At 33.4% G+C, this 25,117-nt stretch overlaps 3 protein-coding genes and 1 long non-coding RNA gene across 9 annotated transcripts; all 4 read right to left on the bottom strand.

The window, feature by feature from the left end:
• Positions 1-1,862: 1,862 nt before the first annotated feature.
• Positions 1,863-6,487, bottom strand: LOC120085989 (uncharacterized). The gene is made up of 9 exons (XM_039042361.2): positions 6,014-6,487; positions 5,705-5,905; positions 5,504-5,623; positions 5,383-5,420; positions 5,196-5,295; positions 2,788-5,010; positions 2,515-2,652; positions 2,307-2,404; positions 1,863-2,213 (listed from the first exon to the last, which is right to left on the bottom strand). The coding sequence occupies exons 1-9, from the start codon at positions 6,089-6,091 to the stop codon at positions 1,967-1,969; spliced, it is 3,243 nt and encodes a 1,080-aa protein (XP_038898289.1). The 5' UTR covers positions 6,092-6,487; the 3' UTR covers positions 1,863-1,966.
• A 4,835-nt stretch (positions 6,488-11,322) lies between these two features.
• On the bottom strand, positions 11,323-14,773 carry LOC150038590 (uncharacterized). The gene is made up of 2 exons (XR_016524036.1): positions 14,635-14,773; positions 11,323-11,555 (listed from the first exon to the last, which is right to left on the bottom strand). It is a non-coding gene; the product is annotated as an uncharacterized LOC150038590 (long non-coding RNA).
• Positions 14,774-15,887: 1,114 nt separating this feature from the next.
• On the bottom strand, positions 15,888-19,594 carry LOC120084751 (Stress responsive alpha-beta barrel domain protein). Of its 6 annotated transcripts, none has more exons than XM_090306154.1 (12): positions 19,307-19,586; positions 19,107-19,215; positions 18,862-18,989; positions 18,639-18,778; positions 18,456-18,524; positions 17,687-17,825; positions 17,415-17,477; positions 17,287-17,330; positions 16,822-16,923; positions 16,697-16,737; positions 16,266-16,398; positions 15,888-16,148 (listed from the first exon to the last, which is right to left on the bottom strand). In XM_090306154.1, the coding sequence occupies exons 1-9, from the start codon at positions 19,389-19,391 to the stop codon at positions 16,837-16,839; spliced, it is 864 nt and encodes a 287-aa protein (XP_090162280.1). In that variant the 5' UTR covers positions 19,392-19,586; the 3' UTR covers positions 15,888-16,148; positions 16,266-16,398; positions 16,697-16,737; positions 16,822-16,836. The 6 variants fall into 6 exon arrangements, with proteins under 6 accessions (XP_090162280.1, XP_090162282.1, XP_090162279.1 ...); XM_090306156.1 differs by having other exon boundaries at positions 16,266-16,356; XM_090306153.1 differs by adding an exon at positions 16,454-16,584 and having other exon boundaries at positions 16,266-16,356; positions 16,697-16,923; positions 19,307-19,555.
• Positions 19,595-21,143: 1,549 nt separating this feature from the next.
• On the bottom strand, positions 21,144-25,117 carry LOC120092275 (transcription initiation factor IIE subunit beta-like). Its single transcript, XM_039050503.2, has 5 exons — positions 24,809-25,117; positions 24,392-24,677; positions 23,743-23,874; positions 23,508-23,624; positions 21,144-21,727 (listed from the first exon to the last, which is right to left on the bottom strand). Exons 2-5 carry the CDS (start codon positions 24,641-24,643, stop codon positions 21,401-21,403), a joined length of 828 nt encoding a protein of 275 aa, XP_038906431.2. The 5' UTR covers positions 24,644-24,677; positions 24,809-25,117; the 3' UTR covers positions 21,144-21,400.

Here is a 25,117-nt window from a genome sequence, read left to right as displayed (position 1 = left end):
AGCATATCAACAAATATCAAGAAATAAACTTCATATTCTATCAACAAACTATCAACGAATTATCAATATATTCCTTGAAGCATTAGTGATAACTTCTATCACTAATAAATAACTAAATTAGCATAATATTCATTGAAATATCAGCAAATCACAATGAAACACAGTACAATAATCTTCACATAATTAGCAATCAAACACAGTCAACAATAAACTATCAACATATTCCTCGAAAAACCAGCAAATCACAATCAACATTACAAATAATCTTCACATAATCAACATTTTGATGAATATTAGTCTATGATGACTACACTGTGACCAAAATGCATAATAAAACACTGAATGAAACACCTAAAAAAGATGGAGAATGCATGTAGCCCTAATTTGAAATAACTATTTATCTTCTTATATAAACTGTCAATGGAAGAAGAACGAAGCCCTACGTTTTTGAATTTTTGCTATCAGTGATGAAGAGATGAAGAAAAGAAAAAGAAGAAACGAAGAAGTACGTACCTTTTGAAGTTTGGAGCGAAATCGATGGGTAAGAAGATGGCACTGTCGGAGCTCGAAATAAGGGTTGGAAGCGTTTTACGAAAAGAAGCGTTTTTCGTTGTTTTTCACATAAGAAGATGAAGGGTTGAAATAAGGTGGCCAAACAGTTTTATATTGGCCATGTCCATTTTAGTCTTTTCTTTTTTCTGGGCCTAAATCTTTAATATAAAAAATCTATATTTATAAATACTTTTATCTTCCTACATAAACTCTAATATTTATTATAAAATAAATATTCATGCAACTCCCCCATAATTATTTATATTAAATAATTAAGATAACACAAAATATAAATAGTAAATGTATTAATTAAAATTTATTAGGTCTAAATAATATATTTATATTTAATAATTAGTCATAATTAAAAAAAATACATATAGAAAAAATGTCAAACTATTTACAAAAGTAGCAAAAAAATACTGATAGATACAAATAGACTTCTATCAGTCTCTATAAACCTCTATCAAAGAAGATTAAAAATTTGTTATTATTATTTTTTTGAAGAGGTATTGTAATTAAAGTGTGGGGTGGAAGAATCGAATCTCAAACCACGAGGTTGATAATATGAACATTATGTCAATTGAGCTACGCTCTTGTTGACTAAAATTTTGTTATTTTGTGTAAATAGTTTTCCTTATTTTTCTATTTTTGAAAATCCCCTAAAATTAATCGTAATGGTTAATTGATATTAATTTATTAATTTAGTTAAGTTATATTTTTACTGTTCATCTCACCGACGTAAAATTAACTCGACAGATGTATTTTAAGTTCTTTCGATAATAATATCCTAAATTAAAAAAGGTGAAGTCCTATAAAATGAATAAAGATATTAAATAAACGGACCCTTAAAGTTCTTATGAGTAGATATAGTCGCTACTAACCGGCCAGCCTGCTTGGCTAAAGCGACAAAATATAACTTTTTAAGGTTAGACAAGAGTAATGGACTAAATATATACAAATATTGGACCATGGACTTTTCAAATTTTCATTTGCCTATATATTAAACTTTGGTCAAACTCTCTTAATGGAATAATTAGTCATTATAATATGGTATGATCAAGTTAACAACTTGATCGAACAAAAATGAAGATCTGGTCTACTGTTTTTCTGGGTATGTAGGAAACAATTTCTAGAAAATTTCAAATTCATTCATCTGAAGAAAGTTGTTTATGTACATGTTTTTTGTTTTCCTTTTCAACCATGAGAATAATCATTAACCATTAAACTCTCATTTTCTTCATAGCAAGTTCACAAGGATTTAAGCAAAGGATCTTTTCTGTAACCCAACAAGGCAGGGGTAAATTTTGGAGTGAAAACAAATACAATATACAATTAATTTATTCACTTTAGTAAAAGGAGCTCTTCAACTATACATTATATATGGGTATTCAAGTACAAGTGTGTTAAAAAAGAGTTAATTCCTCTTTGCATTCTTGAGATTGCGCACAGTCATTACTAGCTGCTGCCTTTCACCTTCTACCTCTGCAAACTTGAGACTTATCTCTGAATATCTCTCTTGCATATCCTTCAGTTCACTTTCCATTGATTGGTTCTTCTCTTTTAATGTTGACAATTCTGTCAACAGTTTTTCAAGGTTGCCATCGCTATCGCTATCACCAACTGTGGATAGTTTCGGTGCTGTTTCAAATGAATTCTTGTTGCTGCAGGGAAAGAGAGGAAATTGGATTCCAACAAATAGACGCAGAAAGGGAACATATGAAAGTAATTGAACTTTTATTGTTTTGAATTAGTACCTATTGACTGATAACTTATTGCTTAAGTTGTCCACTGTCTTACTCGTTTCCTCGGATATTCCCCCATGTGAAGCAGCAGGGTTTCTAGCGTCAGTTACCTGTAAATGAGATGGAAATTGTATGATGCATAACAGTAGACTCTGTTTAATCTGATGCATAATACTTTGAGATGCATTTACATATCTTAATATCTGAAACGTTTGTTAACCTTTTGAGATGTTTCCAAATGGTTTAGTTCTTCCAGTTTGTTCTCCAACTCTAGGATTCTATTGCAAAATTCCTCTTCCTTTTGGAGAAATGAATTCTCTGATGTTTCAAAGGCATTTTCGTTTAATTTTATCTGTCTCTGCAAGACGATAAAGTTATCAATTAGATAAGTAACACCATCAGAGAATTCAAGAAGAAAGCCAATTAGTTTTACTATGTTGTCACATATATAAAACTCCAATCGAGTTCCGTTCTGCTCGGAAGCTCACATTACCTCAAGCATTTTGATTTTCTCCCTCAAATTTGCAACTTCAGCAGAGCCATGAGGAACTGGATTTAACTTCGGTTTTGGGGCAGTTTTGTTTCCACCAATAGTTGCCACACGTCCATTGTTATGCTTGAGCTTTTTCTCAGAATTATTACATGCCTCCTTCAGTTCACCTTTCAGTTGCAATACCTGTTTTCTAAGTTTCTCTTTCGCTATCTCATCCTCAGTCAAAGAATGCTTTAAGTCATTGCATTCAACTTTGAGCTTCTGCAACTCTGATTGTAGAAGTTCTAGCAAAGTTTCCTTTTCATCTTTCACATTCCTCAATTTCTCCAACTCGTCCAGCAACATATCCGATTGTTTCTTCGCCAATACAACTGTACTCTCCAGCTCATTTCTTTCTGTATCTCTTGTTTGGATTAGCTTCTCAGTTTCTCTAACTAATGTCTTCATTTGATCTAGTTCTACTCTCATAGTCTCTACCTGTCCAGCTTGTCCTTTAAGATTAGTATTCTCTCCAGTGAGTCGGTTGATCTCGGATTTGAGCATTTGGATTTCCTGAGAGAAAGATTTAGACGTCAGATCCTCATTCTTCTTCTGATGTTCGAGTTGTTTGGACTTAGTCTCAAGTTCTGATATCATTTGTTCTATCTGACTTGAGTTGCTCTTGATTTGATGAGAAAGCTCCTGCAATTTTTCCTCATAATTTTCTCTCACAGATCGTAGCTCTTCATTTGCTTTCTGCAGAGCTTCTTCCAAGTGACTTCTCTGTGAACGAAGCTCACTAGCTTCTGCTAGTGCTTTCAAAGCCACATTCTCATTTGCCTCAAATGTAGAAGCCATCTGCTTGGACAGTCTTCCAAATTCCTCCTGAAGCTTTTCTGCAGTACGAGCATTTCTCAGCCTTATTTTTCTTAAAGCTTCTTCTGCTCGTATAGCTCTTTGCTCTTGCTCAACCTTCGAAAGCGTCATTGCCTCCAAGTCGGCTTCGAAACCTTGCCCCTGCTTCTCAAGTCCTTCCTCCAAACTTCTGACATGGGATTGAAGTTCCCTGATTGTAGCCAAAGTATTAGAATATTCAGTTGACTGCTGCTTAAGTTCATTTTCGAGACCCTTAATCTTCTTTTCAAGCTCATTTATCGTTGCAGTGGAAGAAGAGAACTCATGCTGTAGCTCCAGTTGATCCTGAAGTTGATTTTGCTCCAGTTTGCGGGATAGATCATGGTTTCCCTGTTTCAATATCTCGTAATCAAGTGCAAGCTGCTCCATTTGCATCGCAAGCTCATCCTTATCTCGCATATGCAATTCTATTTCATTGTAGAATTCCATCACTTTTTGCTCCAGCATATATGCTTTTCTATCATTCTTTTGATCATTCACAAGATCTTCAAGCGCTTTTAGCTCCTCATCCTCTTCTATTTGACATTTTGAACAAGTAATTTTCATCTCTTCAGCCTTCTTGGACTCTGACTCAGTATAAAGATCTGATTTTTCACAGTTCTTCTGTTCCAGCATCTCCTCAAGATCTTGTACCGCTAAAATTAACTCAGTATTTGATTCTTGCGTTTTCTGTAGCTGTAACCGAAGATTGGCATTCAAGTCTTTCTCATAATTGAGCTCTTGTCTCATTTCTTCTAATAGAGCCCGCAGATCTCCTCCTTCAAACTGCGACTTGCTTTTAACTTTTGCATCATCCATGTGCTTTTGAAAGCTCTTCAACTTCTCACATTCTGCTCTCCATTCGTCTCTCTCTCCTTTCAAGCTAGAAATCTCACCCATAAGGTCCTGGCTCCTCTTATTTTCTTTCACAATCTGTTTCCGAAGCGTCTGCAATTCCATATCTGACATGTCTGCCCGTCTGGTCAAAACAGAAAGCTCAGTCTTCAGTTCCTCAATCTCAATGTCAGCTTCCTTTTTGGACCTTACTAATACAAGGCCATTGGCTCCTGAATCATCAGTTGTTGATACATGATCAGATTGCATCGACCACTTCCACGGCAATGTCGGATTCTCTTCACGAGCAGGTGATTTGTGAGAAACTAGGGTGTGGTTTAATGGCGAGAGAAAGCCATTAGGTTGCTGATGGATGTTATTCCTAATCCCATTTTCTATTGGACTGTCAAGTCCAGAGCTGCTCTCATAACTTAATAAAGTAATGTCAGATCCACTTGATGTTCTAGGATCACCATTTATTTCACCATTTCTTTCAGCTTCATCACGTAACCCATCCTGCAAAATAAAGAGAGGAAAGATTTGACTCATAGTGAATTAGTGAAATGTTCCCTACAAAGATGTGAGACAGAAGTCAGAATTGATTATTTCATCAATTTGGGTAAAAGTTAAGCTGAATGTAAGTAAAAGATGGAAAAGAAAAGTGAAAATACATATTTGGCGTACTGGAGAAGCAATCTTACTTCAGTTCGACTGTTCTTGTTTACATCCTCGTTGTTCAAGTAGCTGCTTAAGCTCTCATCTTGAGATCTAGTTTTTAAACCCTCATATTCTTCCACATCTCTGAAAACGTTCCCCAAACAGAGCGATCAATCCCCATTTTCTAAAATATAACACTCAACAAAACTTATGAACAAGAAACTTGTATACCTTTGATCGGCATCTTCCTGAATCCTCTGTATCCAAATCTGTACAGAACAAGAAACTTGTAACACTTACAACTTTATGCAAATAAGTACATAGATAGAGAGAGAGATAGAGAGAAACTAACATGCAAAACTGCAGAATTTGCATTCTGGAGGGGAAGAGAAGCAGAGAAAGGCTTGGTGGTCTCAGCATATTTAGCAAAATCAATAGAAACTTCACCGAGTAAACCAGCTTTGGCCAATCCCTGTATAAAACCCACAAATTAAATCTCTCACACAACATAACATTTCGACAAACACATTGAAGGAAAAAACAATCCTCATACCGTAGAGACTCGAAAATGGTAGATTTTCTCGGTGAATTTTCCAGTTTTCTGGTCTACATCAAACTTAACTGTTACATAAGCAGGATTCTCCCACCGACATTTTCCTCCTCGCACTGTGGCCTTTTCCAGTCTCAGCGTCGGCTTCCCCACATCACCAGGAATCACAGATATCGTCAATGAATCCCCACCAAATTCCGATATCTGAAAACCACAAACAGTTCATTCAAACATCGTTACGTTTTCCCGTTTCCTACATTTCTCTACAAATCAAATGGGATTCCCAATACAATCACAAAATTCCCAAACAACCTGAGTCGCACAGAATTGCAATTTGAACTCGGCCTTGATCCTGTTCTTCTCACTCCTCCACCTCGCCGACTTGAACATCTTCACCAATCTTCAACGCCACCGGAAAACTTCACTCGCCGGAGCTCCAGCCATTCCCCGGAAACAGCAACATTCAAGCCACCCCCAGATGGGTTGAGTTCAATTCAATGGAATGAGTTGGAATTTGGGTAAGTGGTTCATTTCCAAAACAAGAAAAGTCAACTAAGAACAACCAGCGGCTCAAATTACGAGGAAGAAGAAGAAGAATCATTAAGCCATGAAAGACGGGAAGAGTTGCAGAGGAAAACAGAGAATAGAAGGCGAGGGAAAGAAACAGAGGAGCAGATCTAAAGAACTTTATTTAGCAGTGTGCTTTTGAAAAGAGTGGTGAGAGAACACATGGAAAAAGGGCAAAAAAAAATTAATTAATTAAAGGCATTTAGAGAATAAAGTTCTGATTAATTGTGATTATTAATTTTGTTTTAAATATTAATTAGGTGAATTCTATATGTGATTAAATTATTGAGGTAGTTTGCCTTAGGTAGAGGGAACAGTAAAAGTGTCTCTTTGCATTTATACCCCTGTTATTTTTTTATTTTCATTTTGGTGCCATGTTCCGTTTTCCTTTTCTCTTTTCCGCTTTTAGTTTATTTATATGCAATTTTACATATCAACACTTGAAATTATTAAATAGAAAATGGCATCATGTTTTTTTGTTAAAAATATTTACATATAATAAAAAAATATCACCATCTATCGGTCGATAAACTGCGACATAAATAATAATCTATCGTGGTTTATTATAGATACACTATGATATTTTGTTATTATTTATAAATATTTTGGTTTATTTTTCTATATTTGAAAACAACCTCTTTTTTTTACTATTAACATGATTTCCAAATGTATAATAGACTGATTTAATTTGTTTTTAACATCATCTTGCAAATGATGTGATAATTAGATAAATACTTTAAACTAACTCTACAATATAATTTGAAATTTTTATAAATTAAAAGAAATATTCTGAAATAGAATAGTTACTATATCTTTTACAAAAAGAAAATACGTAACTTTTTTTTTCTTTTTCTTTTTCTAGCTCAACATATAGAGTTTAAAGCAACCGTACATCTAATATTGTCAACTCTGACAAAATTGAGATTGGAATATGCTTAATTGGTTAAAATATGAATTATCATCGATAAAAAAAATATTTAAAAAAAAAAGTTTGAATCATTATCTCCACATTTATATAAAAAAAAAAAAATGAATGATTTGCAATGCTTTATGAATAGAAATTTAGGATATATGAGTCATTTTTTGTAAATTAAAAGATACCAACGAGGGTATTTTGGTCATTTTGTGATTTCACAAGAATACAAAGAGCTAGCCAACGAACTCCTCAACGGTCAGTGGAAATCTCACATTATAATAAGTAAAATGAAATAATTAATACGATTAATTGCCATCTAATACCAAATTTTAATAAACTCGATCTCTGTCTAAGCCTCAAATTAAACTAAACAAATACTCGAAAGAAAAAAAATAAACTACACAAACTTAATGTGTGTTTTGAAGACACTTTCTTTTAAAAAAAAAAAATCAAAATGAGTGCTTTTAGCAAAATCAAAAAACCATTTTAATTCTAAAAGATCGTAAAAGTATTTTTATTTATTTTTCTAGTCAAGCACTCGGATCAAACAAACATTTCACTCAATACTATGCTATAAATGTTTTTTTTTTCACCAATATCTTATGCATCGTGTTTGAAGTATATACTATAAGGAAGATAATTTTCAGTTAGAAATACGTCATTCGAATGTGTTTGGAATATATTTTCAAGTGTTTAATTAAAAAAAATAAGTTATTTTGAAAGAAATTGGAGTGTTTGTCAACCACTCAAAATATCTTTTCGAGTGTATTTTAAAATAAAAATGATTTTTTAGAAAATATTTTTTTCTTAAATGAGTCCATCGTTGACTCTAATGAAAAGAATATTTTTAACCATTCTAAAACAATATTTAATGCACTAATAAACTTGTAAGAAAGCAAGCACTTGTTGAATGAAATAAGTAGTAGATTAAGGAAACAAAAATAAGAGAATGGGTATAAAATGGTTGGTTTGAAAATGAATTAAAATGGAAAAGAAAAGACATCAAAGTTGGTGTAAATGGTGGTACTTGGTAGAAGGTAGCTTGCAGTGGCATTTAGAGAGTACCATAACACTACCATACAAATTAAGTGCCAAAGAAGTTGCTTTCAAGAACAAGAACAACCTCAAATGGAGAGTTTTGCTTGGCTTTAAAGTGTGACCTTAACCTCAACCTTAACCATTCTTTCTCTTTCTTTATTTCTTAAACCTAACTCCTTTCATTTCCTCTCTCATTTTTGTTAGGCTACTTTTTTGGATTTGGTAAAACATATTTAAATTAACTCGCAACACATCTTACTTTAACAACAATATCATTCTACTTTTTAGATTCTCCTAAAATCGGGACATATGCAAATATAGACATTAGATCCTAAGCATTAGCAGATATAACATAATATAAAAAGAATTACAAGTATGACCAAATTTGAATAGTCTATCAGTGATAAACAGTATTATTGGTCTATCAGTGATAGACGGTAAGAGTCTATCAACAATAGAAGTCTATCAGCGATAGACTTGTATCATTGATACACTTGGTTATATTTGCAATTTTTTTTTTAAATGATACACTTGGTTATTATTCCTAAAAATGCTATTAATTGCAATTACCCTATTTAAAAATTAATCTATAACAAACAAAACTTATCATGCTAACAATTATTTAAAATTTTAAATTACAAAAAGAAAATTAAAAATTGATTATAAGTCTATTTTAGTTATTATATCTAAAATAAGATTTTTTTTTTTTTTTTTTTGTATTTATTTACAGAACATTCTAATCTACTTTCTAAGTTTAAGCTAAAATTTACTTAAATACTATTTTACCGCAATTATTTTAAAAGCTACAATAATCCTAAACGGAGCTTATGTCAATTATTTTTTAGCTATACTTTATCTATGATAAATTATAATTATCTATATTTGATTGCGTTTGTTGATTATGATTAGATTCGTTGAAGTGGATTTCATGTTTTTACTCTTTTTGACATTGTTGTAATTTTACTATTGGTGGACAATTCTCAATATTACTTTAGTTGGTCACTCTAAAATCTAGAGGTTTGCTCCTTTCCAAATTTAGATAGAAGGTTTTTTGTAGTGGCATTGCCTAACAAGAATATTAACAACATATAATATAAGAACTTGATTATTTTTGTTTTAAGAAATAAAATTTTCATGTAAACCTTTATTATTTTTTTTAATAAAATGTAAAAGTGTGAGAGAACAATAATCAACAAATGATTGCCAACTAAATGTACTTCTGTTTTTCTTTAAATAAAAAATAATTTTTTAAAAAACATGAAGAATGATAATATTACCAAGTGGACCTTAATTTTTCAAGGTAACATAAAAAAAAAAAGTCCGTCCCTAAATTTTATTTTAGTAACAATTTAATCTATGAAATTTTGTTTATAAAAATAAAGTTTTGTATTTTGAATTTTGTAACAATTTAAAAAAAATGTAATTAAGATTTAATGAAATTTCTAATTAAGTAGATTAATAAATTGGTTAAAAAAACAAGTGTGTTTATAAACAAATTCATTACATATAAACATAGCATGTGATTTTGATGCAAATCTTCACTTAAATTGTAGCAAAGTTGAAAATGTAGAAATTAAGTCGTTGCAGATTAAAGTTTATAAAATAAAGTATTATGAATTAAACATAATTTTTAATCTAAGTAATATAAAATTCTTAGAAAAAAAAAGAAAAAAAGGTTACTAGTATTATTAGAATTACATTATGAACCTAATTTATGAATGCTTGTTGGGGATTTGGGTAGCAGAAAGATAAGAAACATAAATATGCATTGATGAATGAGAGAGTTGCAATATTAAAGTTGAATAAACTTAATCAATGTCTCCCTCTCACCCTCACTTCTCACTTTCATAATTCTATACAAAACGCCCCCACACATAGCTGCCCCTAACCCTTTCACTTTTGTTAAAAAAAAATTATTATTATTTCTTTTCCTTAATATACAAATTATCATCTCAAAAGTTGATTCATTTATGTTTCTTCACAATCGTTTAGACTAAAAAAACATTGAAAGTCAACAATCAAAGATTGACCTAGTGGTGTAAAAGGGATGATCTTGATAAAGAATTGAGAGGGTTATAGGTTCAATTCGTGGTGGCCACCTATCTAGGACTTAATATCCTATGAGTTTTCTTGACACTCAAATGTCGTAGGATCAAATGAGTTGTCCCTTGAGATTAATCGACGTGCGCGTAAACTAGCTTGGACACTCACATAATAGGAATAAAAAATCATCATTATTAGCTATCAACAATAGCACAACTTTTTTATCGAGTTATATGTTCAAATTTTCACTTGTCTTAACTCTCTTCCATCCTATTCTATCTTGGCTAGCCGATCTATCATGTTATGGTCCATCTTATTGACATACACTACTCTGATGTTGTTTCTCTTCTTTGCAGGGTTACGAAATTTTGAACTCATTGGACATTAGAATCTTCATACTTATTGCTTCAGCCATCTGGTAAAGGCACAATCTTCTAGTTTTTAACGGCCATATCTCACCTAACCTTAATCCATTTGTTGGGTGGTAAACGTGGTGGAATCTATGGATCGTCTTGTGGGACAAGTCCCGATGCAACTACCTTTTCCTCTCCTGATTATTGATGAGGTTTCTCGCTAGTCGGCCCCTCCTCAATGCTCATTCAAGTTGAACTTCAATGCTACTTTTCTAAATGATGATGTTAGGATTGACGCTATTGTTCGCGACTCGAATGGAGATGTTAAGTTGGTCTTGGAGAATCACTTTCATTTGATAGCGGTTCTGTTGAGCTCTCTGAAGCCATTGTCATGTTGAAGGACCTTTTTAGAGCTCTTGAGGATGGTATAACTCTGCTTTGTGTGGAAATTGATTGTTTTATTCTTTGGAAGTTTTTGGTTGGAAAATCCAGTTCTGCTAATGAGATTCAAGCATTCGTTGAGTCTATTCGTGATCACTTTGAACTTCGATGCTACTTTTCTAAATAATTCTCACGCTCGAAGTGTTGGTTTCTCAGCTTATCTAGCTTGAAAACCATCCTCCTTGAGCAGATTCTACCATTCATTTTGATTCTTTCTATTTTTAATTTTTTTCTTGTTACTGTTGTTCTAAAAAAACTAGGGATTACTTAACTAGTTAAGGTATATGCTCTCAACCAAGAGGTAAGATGTTCAAATTCTCCACCTTACATGTTATCAAATGGCAAAAAAAGAAAAATCACACACATTTTCTCCTATGCATGTGATATTAAAATTAAAAAAAAAAAAAAATCACAGTTTCCCAATTAATTACTTTGCCTTCCTTGAGATAGAAATGTTGCATTTAAATTACAAAAAGATGTGCCCTGCAATAAATTTCTGGGATAGAAAATTAAAAGGAATTCAGTATTAATTTAATTTAAATGAATAAATGTAATAAATAGATGAATAAGAGAAAAAGGTGTAATGAATAAGAATGACATTTATATATGGTATAAATAGTTACATGAAAACGCTAAGAAGAATAAATGAAAATGGATGAGAAAGAGAAAGATGGTTGGTTTCATGCAGCCTCTCTATCTGCATGAAAGATTAAGTGGGAACCATAAGGAAGATATGATACCCATTATCAATTGCTACATGGTCCCTTTCAACAACTTAATTAATACTCAATCTATGCATCCAAAACCCTACACCATTTCTTTATAATATTAAATGAAGTGTGAAATCGATGACGAAGTAATGTTATCTATCTGTAAATTAGCTTTTGTTGATGCGTGATTCCAATAACATGTGTCCTAAGTTCTATATCTACTTGCTCAATTTTAGTTAATATCGAGCAAAGTTGTTTGAGATCTCTTGGCATTCATAAGTGAACTTTGTTCGTGTTAGTGGAGTGAGGTAAATGGTACAATTGGGCACATAGCAAGGTTTATTACTTCTTTTGAGGGTTGAGTTGAACTCGACTATGAAAGTCTTGAGACATTTTCCTTCCCCTTTTGGCACTTGGGCCTATTGAACTTTGTGGGACATGATAGATGGTTCTTTAATCAATTCGTAACTGCTTGAAATTTCATTTTAGTTTCTAAACTTTCAAGTTTGTTTCATTTTCTCTAAATTTTAAAAATAATAATAATAAAAACTATTTTCATCCTTTCATTTATTTTAATGAAATAATGACATAGTTTTGAATACGGGTACTAGCATCTTAAAATTAGTTAATTTCAAACCTTGAGTAAAAACATTCACTAAACAAGTAGATATTAGCTAAATAAATAATATAGTAAGGATCAAAATAAAAGATACTTGAAACTTGAAGGATTAAAAGGTGATTTAAACCAATTAATTATTATCATTTCACTTTAACAAAACTTTCTCTCAAAATCAAATACTAACTTTTCCAAATATGACCCATTGCAATTGGATTAGAATATTAGTTTAATTATATGAAGTTCAAAGTTAGAAGATGGAAAAAAAAAAAACTCCCTTTCTACGCTCTTATCATGAAGCTAATATATCAAACTCAAAGAATGATGATGATCTCTTTATCTGAAAGATGAAGATTATTACAGCCTTTTTCGGGTACACCAAAACCCACTAAAATTATAACCTAAAATTTGACATAAAATGGAAGTAGATAGCAGCTCGCAAAACCCAAAAGAAAAGATATACCACCAAATGTTTTTTCCCCTTTATTCTTTCTTTCTTACTTTTTCTTTTTTTTTTTTTTTTTTTTTTTTTTTTTTTTGACAAATTGCAAAAACCATCCTCAATTGGATGGTAATTGCAATTATACCCTCAAACTTTCAATTGTAAAATCGAACCCTCAAACTTATAAAAGTGTTAATATTGAACCCTCGTAATAGTAGAAATTGGAACAATTATATAAGTTTGAGCCATTTAAGGATTCAATTTTTATCATTCGGAAGTCCAAATTCTACCATTATTTTACGTTTGAGGACTCAATTTTAACAATTAAAAGTTTAAGAATGTAATTGCAACTACCACTCAAGTGGTTATTGCAATTTGCCTTTTTTTTTTCCTCTCCTTTTGGCAGATCAAACTTCAATTATTACTTGGGAGTTCTGTTTGTCAAAAGAGGAGAGACTGAAACTTTAAAATTAAGTTCAGAACGTTTATTGGTAGCTTGGGACTGTGTTTTTCAACTGCATCTGTCCCATTCAGGCTGTTACATATGGAGTTTTCTTTACATTTCCCTGTTCTCTATCTGTTTTGTGTGGTCTCTTCTTCACGTTAAAGCTTGGATACCATGAGAGAAGATCTTATTAATGCAGACATTTCATCTCATAATGTTGTTTACTCTTTGACCAAATAAGAATTTTTTCATTTTTTCACTCACAAAGATTAAGATGTTTTTGTTGACATCAATGGAGAAATTTTAGATTAAGGATCATGTGGTTATTAGAGCCCATATTGAATATTCGAAGTGAGGAACCTCCTTAGTTCATTGGAAAGGCTGCATCTCTATTGGTTAGGTTATGAAGTCTGAGTCTCAAGGAATTTTATATGAACAAGGAGATAAATGAGCCGCCTTAGACAATTTCATTGTTTGGATGAAATCCTTCAAACATTGAACAAATAGGGTGAGCTTATTCATCCCAACAAGTTACATGATTTAATGGAAATATCGTCAAGGGGAGGCCTAATAATTCTTTGTTCTAGAGAAGATTGTTAAGAATGCAATAAAAAATAGTGGATACTAGTTATGGCACCTATATTGGGGCTGAGTCCTCTTTTAAGGTTAGAATTTTAGATATAGGGTGTGTGAAAGCAAATGCATGCCGTCTTATAGATCAAAATAACCTTAGATTCCTTACGAAAAACCCTTTATTTGCTCTTGATTCTGTGACATGTGAAAACTCTTATTGTTTTTCCTTTGTTCTTTTATGAACACCAAGAAATTTTAATAACTTCAACCATTTATTGTCTCTAGGAACTTTACAGATTTATATGGACACTTGGCAACCCAAAACTTACATCTACCTTTATCTAGTTAATATGCTAGTTATTGCTATAATTAAAGTCTCGTGACGATGGCCACTTTAGACATTTTTTTCTTTTCTTTTCTTCACTTTAACGTGACCTTCTTAATAACTGATGAAAAATGAAAAAGTAACATAAATATAGTCTGTCTTACTAGTTAGCTTGTTGATCTAAAAAGATGATAAAGACAACATATCTTTCTTTTTCATAGTCTTTTTCTATCTTTGGTTTACTATTTTATCGTTGTTCTCATTTCATCTTCTTACTCAGAACTGAGTGGTGACAGACGAGAGAGAGCTGGAAAATGGGCCAACAGAAGATGATGAAGGGAAGGGACAGTGGAAGGTGGGCAATGTGTGTGGAAATGGTCGGCCCTCATCTCATAATAAGTTCTATGTGAAGAAAGACTGAAAGACAGAGAGTGATCAGAGAAAAGGGTCCCAAAGAAACTTACTTGTGAGCTTCCTCAGACACTCCCATCTGGATTTGTTTTAGGCCCTTTTTGTTTTGCTTCCATCCAAAGAGAGAAAGACGTTGAGAGAGATTTATCCTAAATGCCAGCTAAGAAAATTATAACACATCATACTGACCAAACAGAAAACAATAAGAGAGAGAGAGAAGATAAAATATCTACTGAAAATAACAACAATGAAATAAAGAATTCATATGCTTTGACAGCCAAAAAGTGTACATCTCTCACGTGGAAATCAATGAAATCTTAGACTTCACCCCTTACACTTTTTTTACCTGTTCTTGGATGTAAAGAGAAAAAGGGTTCCTGAATAACTCGGAACATAACGAAATTTCATAATCAATCTGCAGAAAACATATGGGTGTTGGATCTGTTTCGGGAGTTGAACAAAAAGAAACAAGGAAATTCAATGTAGCAGAAACTTTTTGGGCGTGCACCATGTGTAGAAGAACAAAATCAGTAGGAAAATGGAATTTATCCGCTGCTTTTTAGATGAAGAGGAAGGAGAAAACGACTGACAAGAGCCATATGGGCATGGGGTGGTTAATTAATGGAAAAAGGAAAGGTTTTTCAGTGTTTGTGGGGGTGGGGCAGTTGAAGTTTCTTGACCAATTGATAGCAAGTTGTTCTCATTAAGCTGTTTATATTCTAACCTGAATTTAGAATCACAATTAAAATGATAGTCGAGTCAATTTTCGGAAGGAGCTTAAACAATATAGAGATTTAGGCTGGGAATGTCTTGTTTTTCGATTGTTGGATTTTGAGCATTATTTGATCCCAGGTAAATCCTAAACGTCTTCATATAAATGATGCAGTAAAAGAAATTGTGTAACAGCATTTACCAATGACCATGTAGATGCCAATTTTTGGAAGTTAAGCCTACAGATTCAGGGAAATCTTAACAGAACAAAAAATGAAATGTTATTGACGACCAATCCTGCACTAAACTAAAATGGTAAATCCAAAAGCATGTGATTTCCTTTCAGGTATATGAAATATATTTCATATTTGCATGAAGTTACTTCAAAGAGTTGCATTTAATGATAAGAAAACTGATAGAACCCATTCAAGATTTTGCAGCATCCTGAGTATTGAAGGAAACTGCCTCTTTCAGCTACTTTGGTCGTCTCATTAGTCCAGACAATAACTAAGAGCATATGTTCCCTGGGTGATTCTCTGTCTTTGCACAAAAATTAAGTTGAAAGCCTTAGCTCTCACTCAGCGGGGAAAATGTGTACCAATAAAGGTAACAGTAAGAATAAATACAAATATCAGATTGCATAAGATTCGGTATACAGATTTTTCTCAATGCGAATTAAATATCTCAAGTTCCTATCATATGAGTTGTACAAAATAGAAAAATAGCATCCAGAACATGTATAAAATGGCCGCACCATCCAAGTGAGTGGGTGCAGAGAACGTTACAAGCTAGAAATCAAACGCAAGAATCTGTACCTCCTGATTCCGCATTCATGTCAGATTAATGGTAGCCAAGCCTGGACAATAAGATGGAGTTCAGGTCATTTAAATGTTGATTTAGAAGAGTTAATAAGATGATAAATAGTTAAGTAGTTAACAAAATGAGTTGCACTTCTGCATTCATTGCACTTTACCAAGCATTCAACATCAGTAAAAGCTCCTCTTCAAATTTGATTGTCTATATGCAAACAATTAGGGAGGTTTTTCATCATTCGTTATTTTCACCTAAGTTGTCATATTGGTTAGTGACAAATCCAAGTCCAGAACCTATTTCAGGTTTCCACAAACATAGAAAAATATTTAGAATTTCATAAAGTCTAACCTATTTTCCAGACCGAATATGAATCATCAGAATATCCTAAACTCTTTTAGAGACTCAACAAACCAGCGAGTAATTTTAGGATGCATTCTATGGGAGGAAGCTACCATTCAATTTCAGAAATCCAAATACCCCTATCAAATTGAAATGCATAAGAATTAACTGAATGCGAGATGAAGAAAGGTAAAATAGAGTGGACTATGACATCAGATCTCAAAAGTAAAAAATACAAGACAATATACATGCCTTGCGCTTGTAAGATATAAAACCAACTCTGGTGCCAAAACCTGCAACAAAGAGTTCACTCAAATCATATTGAGCCTACCATCTTCTACAGGTGACTTGGGATGGATGATGTACAGGGAACAAACCAAGAATACTCCTTGCTACATGATCTCCGTCCCTACTGGGTCAACAGAGAAGTGAAGAGACACTGTTTTCTGGATGATTGGTTGGAATTTCGACTTCCACATCTACTTTCGAAATGAAAACTGATTAGGATATCCACTATAAATACAATAGCTACGTTGTCATATTCAAGAAACTTCTCAGATGATTCAGAGAAAAACATAGCAAATGTACATTCATAATTCGATGTCAAAACATTCATAAATTCCAGTGAATACAGCTAAATTTTTCAAAAAAATTTGAAATAAAAGAATTGTTAGTATGTAGAATCAGGAGGCAGGAGCAGATATAAAACCCTTCGGGTGTATTAGAATTCAACAATGAAGGAATGTATTTTAAAAGCATAAACAGATGGTTTCACTAACATTTTGAGTTAAACAGAAAACTAAATCAGCAAATATGATGATTTAATCCATGGGGTTTCTTACATCTTTGTAATCTGAGCTGCCTGTAAATATCTCAAAGGCTTTGACTGCAAAAGAAGTTACATTGAGGTGAGGCCATTAAAGGACCAGTTAATGGACATAAAAGAACACAAAGTCATACAAGTGCTTACTTGACCGAAATCGTATAACTACACCATGTGTGAACTCCTTACAACTGGGATTAAAATTTAAACCTGATATGAATTCAAAACATAAGAACCCCACTACCTGGTATCTGAAAAGAATAACTTATTCATACAGATGAGCCAAAGATGATCTCATCACGTATATTGGGATGCATGCCATTAGTAATTTACATCAAATTCAATCTCGACAGCTATAATAATACACGTTGATGTACCTCTCTAAGTTTCAGAATGAATAATTCAATATAGAAGCATACCTTGTGTAACCTGGACAATTAAGGAAGGATTATCAATTGTTAGTCTCTCGAGAGAATTTAGTGCATCTTCTAAAGGTTTGCCAAATGAATCTTGAAGAAATTTAATGAGAAGCACAAACTCCACACCGTAGTTGAACTCCTGACATCAAAGCTGTTTGTGACTACAAATTTTTTTTAAGATATTACCAAGTCCGAATTTCCAAAGATCATTAGAAGACTTAGAACTGATAGGGAAACAGAGTCAACTTTTCAACACCAAGTTGCCCAGGAAGCCAAATTACCCATAAGCTTGACTTAGTCAACTTCTCAAAACAACAACTTTACAAGACCTCAACTTGATATTCTGCCAGGCATTACCACACTAGCAGTTCCTTCAAACACCCATTCCAAATTTGGCGTATGATATATGACAAAGAACACAATAATAAGAAAAGAAAAATCAACGAACTAACTTCATTATACATTTTTCCTGAAGAAGTCTCAGCAACCCAATTCAGCTCGGTATTTCAAGATTGAGGCTCTCCCCTCTCCAAAGATTATGATACTCCCCTTCCCCAACCCTAAAATAAATTCTCACTCTAAAATACGTGATTTCAAGCCCCCAAAAATCCAGATTTTTAAGAAATAAAAGCTAAAAGAAAAAAATATGATATCATACCAACCTAACCAACATTCATCAAATAACTAAATAATGACATACATCACAATGGAACCTAGAGATCTGCATTTTACCAAAAATCATGGGAAGAAAGTTAAATAGGGTCCAAACCTCTCCTTTCCGAAATATGGGGAGCATGTCATCTTCCACCTCTGATTCATAATCCACATGAATCAGTCCCTGTCATAGACAGTAAAACCCATCCATAAGTTGGCCAGATATAGCGAGACTGTTGTGGGAAGGAAAAAAAAAAAGTTAGATTGAGAGTATTGGTAGTTACATGTTGAGGCATACATGACAATAAGGCATCACATGCTCATTTAGTACTCGCAAGTAGAAAGGGTTCACATAGAATTTTTCAAGGTCTTCCTTTCTTTGGAAACGCATATACACACCATGGGTATAGCTTTCATTATTTTGATCACAAGCACGTCCTGCAGAATTAAAAGGAAAGTAAACTTCACACGAAGTTCTGAACATTCCATATTTATAGAAAGCAGAAAGGGCAGAAACTCGCCTAATGAAACGGCAACAATGCCCTTCATTTGATACTGCGTGGTATAGAGATAATCAAGCATATCATTCTCTTCTTCTTCAGAAATATTTTCCTTCGCTTTGAGCAAAGAAATGTGTTCGAAAACCTTTCTACGTACAATAAGAAAAAATATAAAAATTTGTATATTAAAATCCTAGGGCGATGCATCACAAAGAATGAAAATGGGATATCAAATTTAGGGGAAGAGCAATTTGAAAAGCTTGAACCTTTTTTTGCCCAAAATGATGGTGGGAGTGTGCTCCCCGGAAGCTGAAATCCTAGACATTGATTCATTTCGTCGACCCATCGGCGATTTGAGTTCACGTGAATGAGAAACTGCAGGAGGAAGCAGAAAATTCAATACAGAAGAGTTAATTCCCAGAGCAAGAAAAAAGAAACCCATGATTGTTGAAGGGATGTATCTGACCATGGAAGGAGAAGTGGGGGGAAATTGAAGGGTTTTGGGGAAGAAAGAAGAAATGGGGGTTTTGGGAGTGAGCTTGAATCAGCATTGCGATGGTGAATTAGGAGTCTCTGTATCTGAAATTCGTTGGATTAGTTGGAGTTTGAGCCTCAAGAATCAACCTCCTCCATTTCATTTCATGGACATTGATGAGAAGCTGTGGAGCACAAGAATGGGTGGACTACGAAGATCAATCATCGCAACAACAAATTGGCGCCTTCAGTTGAGTTTTTGACACTAACCCAACACAATGCTCATCAAATCAGGACCCTTTGATTTTTTTTATTTTCCAATTTTTTTTTTTTTTATGTTTTATGGAGAAGATTTTGATTTTAGAATTTTGTGGGATTTTATGTTTTTATTTTGGTTGCTCAGAAAATTGATGAAATAATTGGATAAATGAGAGAAAAATGAGAATATTTGAGTGTATATATATATAATTTGCTATAAAATTGAATTTTTTTCAAATTAAAAAAAAAAAACTCTGAACAAATTCATCACTATACTAATAGTTGTTATACTTTTAATTTTTTTAAAAAAAAATAGAGTTATTTTTACAAAGAGTTTCTGTTTATATACTAAGTAGGGTGTTTTTTTTTTAATTTTTTTAAGTTTAAGGATATTTTTTATACTTTTGAAAGTTTAGAGGTACGGTAAAAATAAAATACTAACAATTTACCTCCAAAACTAACAATAAACTCTTTTAGAAAATTCAAAAGGTATTTTTGAAATTTTAAAAAATTTCAAGAGTAAGTTCAAATGCATTTTTTAAAATTAAGCCTTAAAATTATAGCAAATTAACCTAAGAAGTATGAATATTACTAAAAATAAAACATGAACAAAAAGAAAAGATCTCGATTTTTTTTTTTTGGAAAGAAAATTAAATTCTACTCTAAATTTGGTAGGTCGCATTAATTTCCATCTAAACTTTGAATTTCATCCAAATTTGATTTTTTTTTTATCAGTCTTGATGTTTTTAATGTTTCTTGACTTAGAAAATAGAAATCGAAAGTAATTACTTTCTTGAGTAAAAATTTGAAAGATTATGAGTATATTTGGAATATATTTCTAAGTAATTAAATTAAAAAATAAGTTACTTTGAAAAAAAAATTATGTTTGACAAACACCTAAAATGAATTTTGAAAAAAAATGAGTTTATAAAATAAATTGGTTTAAGATAAACAATTGAAACCAACTTTTAGATAAAATTGTCGTCAATGACCAACATCTTATCACTGTTTTCGACCGCCAGTGACCAACCTCTTATCACTATTTCCGACAACCTACACAACCACCTTCAGTCACCGCTTTCAATGACTTCTACAGACCAACCTCCGACCACCACTTCTAGTGACCTCCACCAGCCAAACTCCAACCACCATCTCTACCGATCACCGCTGCTTCCAACCACCATTTTCGACGCCCACCGATCAACATTAGCCATCACTTCCACCAAAAGATTCTTTTATGGTAATTTAAAATTAATAAAAACATTTTTAATATTCAACAAATCAAACAAACTTTTACATAAAAAAAATAATTTAAAAGAGTTGCAAAAAATACGTGTGTTTAAATGAAAATACATTTTTGAAAAATATTTTTTTTCTTTAAGTCATTTCAAACCAAAGTACATATATATCAATGTGATAATTAGAAGCACAAAAACCAAACCAGACTAAACAGGAAAGCACCAGCATTCAGCGGTACAACCTCCTTCACGCAAACACACTCGCGGCAAAGTAGGGAATAGAAGTGATGCGCTGCTGATATCAATTTCTTTTAAAATCAAATCAACTTGAAATAATAGAATTCAAAAGTTGGTATATATGCTAAACTTCTAAAATCATATATCCAGTTTAATTGAACCTATATCTTACATTTCATTTGTTCAATTAATTGATGTAAAAGCGCAGACATACAAAGTAAACCACAGGAGCATTTCATTCTATGATAATATCATGGAAAAGAAAAGGCAATACACCAAACAGAAGGTATGGTTGAATCCTATCTACAAAGTCCATGAAAACAATATTGTTGCATCCCAACCTAAATGGTTCTCTAGTTTTTGAAGAGCTCGGGAAGATGTGCATTGGTAAGCTTAGTCCTCTTGCTGATCTCTTGCTTCTTTTTCTTCGGCTTCGGTTTCGAGGATGCAACATGTTGTGCATTGGCTCGCCTCTTTGCAGTGTTGGTCGCAGGCTTCATCCCATTCTTCTGCAGATCCTTTTCGACATCAAGCATGTCACGAGGTAATTCGATCTCCCGAAAGAGTTGCTTCAGATCATCGTCTACCTTGATTTGAATCCGAGGGTCATTTGGGTATGCGATATCTTCTTGTGAATCAAAGTTTGAGAGAAGCCAGACCTGGCCTGAGGCTTTTAGGGCCTAAACAAGAGGGGGGAAATATAATGTAAGCTAAAAAGTAAAAAGGTAATGGACTGTTTTTTCCATTCATTATATAATCAAAGAAGAGTACAGCCATGTGCTTTCCATTCATTATATTTAGCAAAGGAGTGTTAATAATATAAGGGACGGTTCCGTCGAAACAGAATTTTAAATAGTTTAGGCCCAAAAGAAGTGGCGATCAACACGATATGGAAAGAAATAGACATAACTTCACAAGAAACAAACCTCCAAGCCGTTCATCCTACTGCAGCTGAATATCATGCCATTACCCAAAAAAATACAGGAGTACTAAGTTCAATGTAAAATTCCCACGAATCACTCCCCACATCTTCATTAAATTAGATGCACAACCCAAAAGCATTATAGATAAAATTCCTAGCATATGAGATATTATATTCTTTTATATATTACATATGGCCATAGATATTTATAATGAAAAGAACCGAATTCTAACAGAACTCCTAAAGTAATCTATTAGTGAAATAAAATAATTCTCTCCAAACCTGATAAACTCCTCATCAAGCAAAAGGAAAGTTCATCTTTTTTGACTTATAGCATGAAGAATGCTTGTGTTGTAGATTTTTCAAACCCTATTTTAGATCACAAATTGAATAACTCGTAGACTTGAAAGCTCCCAAGATCTCACGATACACCTGGGAAGTTGACATTACTCAAGTCATTATGAATCTCTGAATCCCCCATCAACATCTTCATTGGAACTCAAGGACATAGATGTACAACCTATAGAACAGATCCTGTTCAGGTAAGGTCGTCTCATCAAGGTCTTCATGCTCAATAACATGTTATCTTCAAGTTCTCCATCTTCAGACTGGCCTCAATTATTTTATCATGGTTACCAAGATTACTTGGAGGAATTGACGTTGTGGATGACTTGGATGTTTAGACCCTACAACCCATTCTTTTTCAAGCTTAATGTATAGGTTTTATACTAAAACCAAACTTTTCCTGTAGATTTTTGCAAATTCTCAACTACAACTTAACTTAGATGCAACAACCCTAAGTTCAATGATTCCTTGTGTAACATTGCTATCCAAGAATTGTAATCATTTGTTATAACTTATAGTTTTAGATTTGACCCTTTTCGTATGATTAGTCTCGGATTGGCTCCTGTTGTTGAATTTTCTTTATGTTTCCTCTTCTGAATTATTGCATGTTTCTCAACGGAAGCTTTGCTCCTTGTTAGAAAAACAATTTGTTTTGGCAAGGACTTTAAATCATAGGGTTAAATCCTTCAATTTAAATTTCAGCTGCTAATCAATAACACTATTCTCTACAACTTTTGGGACAGGAATTGTTGGATGATCAAATCCTTCTAGTCTACAAGGAGACACCGCAGTTTAACCAGGAAGAGAATTAAACAGACTGACTTGTGAGGTATAGCATGACCAAAAACCCTGAACGTCAACATGTATAGTGAGCAAGTTATATAGGCATCAATCAAATTTCTGCAGAAAGGAATGAGCTTGCTCTAAACAGATTCTTGTACTAATATCCAAGGTAATTAGAATGCTAAACGAACTATAATTCCGGTATAGGTGCAAATAAAATACACAACCTTCAAAGCTCAAGAATTATATAAGAAATTTGATGTCCAAAGTAGCCAATATATTGAACTTCACAAAGGTTATTTTGCCCAAGCAGTTCAAATAAGGATAGCATTCAAAAATCATTTGTTATTTTGCACTTTTTTGCATTAAAAATGGAAAAGGCACATTAAAAAATTCTTTAACATACATACTTGCAAGTCCTCCATAACGCTTGGATAAGCATCCTTGAGATCAATGACAGCAATGCCTTCTGGAAATTTCCGAATCAAGTAAAGAAGTTGATTCTTATCCTTCAGGTCATGCTTGGACTGAGTACACCAAAAACAGAAAACAGAGGGGGGGAATGTCATTCTGAAGGTTCAAACTTTTAAACCAAATAAGTACAAGTTGATGCAAATTATACAGGTGTTTGAGAATATAAATTACCTTATATGAGAAACGCCTGCCATCATAGTGCACCTTTGGGTTATTCCGCAGACTGTCAAAGACAGCCTTGTTGGAATTTATATCAACATAACATGCTTCATTGATTTGCTCAGGTGTAAAGGCTTGCCTTGTCTGTTAACATGCACAATAAGCAAGGTGTAAGATTGTAACATACCCCTAAGGTTCCAGTTTTTACTATCAATAGAGAAAAATGCATTTCAGAATGCCTTTTATTTAGCTTTTTCACAGCCAATTCAAAATCTGGAGAGTACGGGGAGGGAATTAACATATGTAATTTGCCTGTAAAAATACATTTTTTCACCAACAAAAAGTAAGGAAAACGACCACCCAAAAGCCACTGAAGGAGATCCTAGCTCCTCTTGCCATCAAATGCCCATCACAGGCCTCGATACCTTAAAAAGTCCTCATCCCAGCCAAATTTCCCAGTTAAAAAAACACAAATTGAATTTATAAAATTTCAGCATAAGCTCTACACAGTTCAAATCCTGTCTTATACAAAGCCTTACATTGAAGAATTCAAACACACACAAGAAACCAATCAATCAAACAAAAGAAACCAAGTAACTCAAATGAGGTAAAAGGAAGAAACAAAAGGGGAAAATAAGAAAAATAAGTGATGGGTGTGAACCTCCAGCAGCAGGTCAATAACCCTCTTGATCTGAGCCCCAACTGGGGATTTCCTTATGCTGTTAATGTGTTGAAGTCTCTCAGTATCATTTGAAAATTTTACAGCAGGAGCCGGAGGTCTGGAAGCAGCTGGTGCAGGCGTAAACTTGGGTGTAGACTTGGATGCAGACTTGGCTGCAGCAATGCCAGACAAAGTAGTCTGACATCTTTCTTGCTGTTTCTTAAACCTATCTAGTTGTTCTTGCAACGCCATTGAATCCCCTCAGAGTTTTCAATTATTCTCAACCCTAACAATCAAGATAACGATAAAGATCATCAAAATAGATTCACCCAATAAAAATCAAATTGCTGGGCATCACATTAAGTCCAACCCACGATTGAAAACACCAAGAAAAGAAAAGGGTAGTTAGTAGAATACCAGAAATTGCATCGGTTAGACAGGCCAGAATCGACCGCCGTGAATAAGACGACGGTGGGATCGCGGGTCGACAGTATATGTATTGGAGTCGATTGTGGAAATCAAGTTCAGTTTGTGCAGCTATGGAGGTCGAGAAGATGGAAGATGAAGATGGAAGATGGAATTGGGAAAGCGCGAGGGGGAAAAGAGATGGGAGACGAGTGCTTTGAGGAAGGTTAAAATGAGATATGGCGTCGGACCATGGAAGGAACTCAACCAGTTTTTGGTTTTGGTACCTCAGGTTTAGAATATTTATAGCTTGACCCCTAG

The sequence above is a fragment of the Benincasa hispida genome, chromosome 1 (assembly GCF_027475165.1).
Source record: "Benincasa hispida cultivar pf3 chromosome 1, pf3_genome.v1.1, whole genome shotgun sequence".
NCBI classification, from domain to species: Eukaryota; Viridiplantae; Streptophyta; class Magnoliopsida; order Cucurbitales; family Cucurbitaceae; genus Benincasa; species Benincasa hispida.
Note: the sequence above shows the minus strand (reverse complement) of the source record. Positions and strands in the feature narration are given on the sequence as shown.

Excerpts from the sequence above, each read along its gene's own strand:
- LOC120085989 (XM_039042361.2), bottom strand. The coding sequence starts at position 6,091 with ATGTTCAAGTCGGCGAGGTGGAGGAGTGAGAAGAACAGGATCAAGGCC. Across the intron at positions 5,421-5,503 it reads CAAATTCTGCAGTTTTGCAT|ATTTGGATACAGAGGATTCA; the intron begins GTTAGTTTCTCT and ends TGTTCTGTACAG. Across the intron at positions 2,214-2,306 it reads AATAAGTTATCAGTCAATAG|CAACAAGAATTCATTTGAAA; the intron begins GTACTAATTCAA and ends CTTTCCCTGCAG.
- LOC120084751 (XM_090306149.1), bottom strand. The coding sequence starts at position 19,391 with ATGCTGATTCAAGCTCACTCCCAAAACCCCCATTTCTTCTTTCTTCCC. Across the intron at positions 18,990-19,106 it reads ATCATTTTGGGCAAAAAAAG|AAAGGTTTTCGAACACATTT; the intron begins GTTCAAGCTTTT and ends TATTGTACGTAG. Across the intron at positions 18,525-18,638 it reads ATGTGATGCCTTATTGTCAT|GGACTGATTCATGTGGATTA; the intron begins GTATGCCTCAAC and ends TGTCTATGACAG.
- LOC120092275 (XM_039050503.2), bottom strand. The coding sequence starts at position 24,643 with ATGGCGTTGCAAGAACAACTAGATAGGTTTAAGAAACAGCAAGAAAGA. Across the intron at positions 23,875-24,391 it reads TTATTGACCTGCTGCTGGAG|ACAAGGCAAGCCTTTACACC; the intron begins GTTCACACCCAT and ends GCATGTTAACAG. Across the intron at positions 21,728-23,507 it reads GCGTTATGGAGGACTTGCAA|GCCCTAAAAGCCTCAGGCCA; the intron begins GTATGTATGTTA and ends CCTCTTGTTTAG.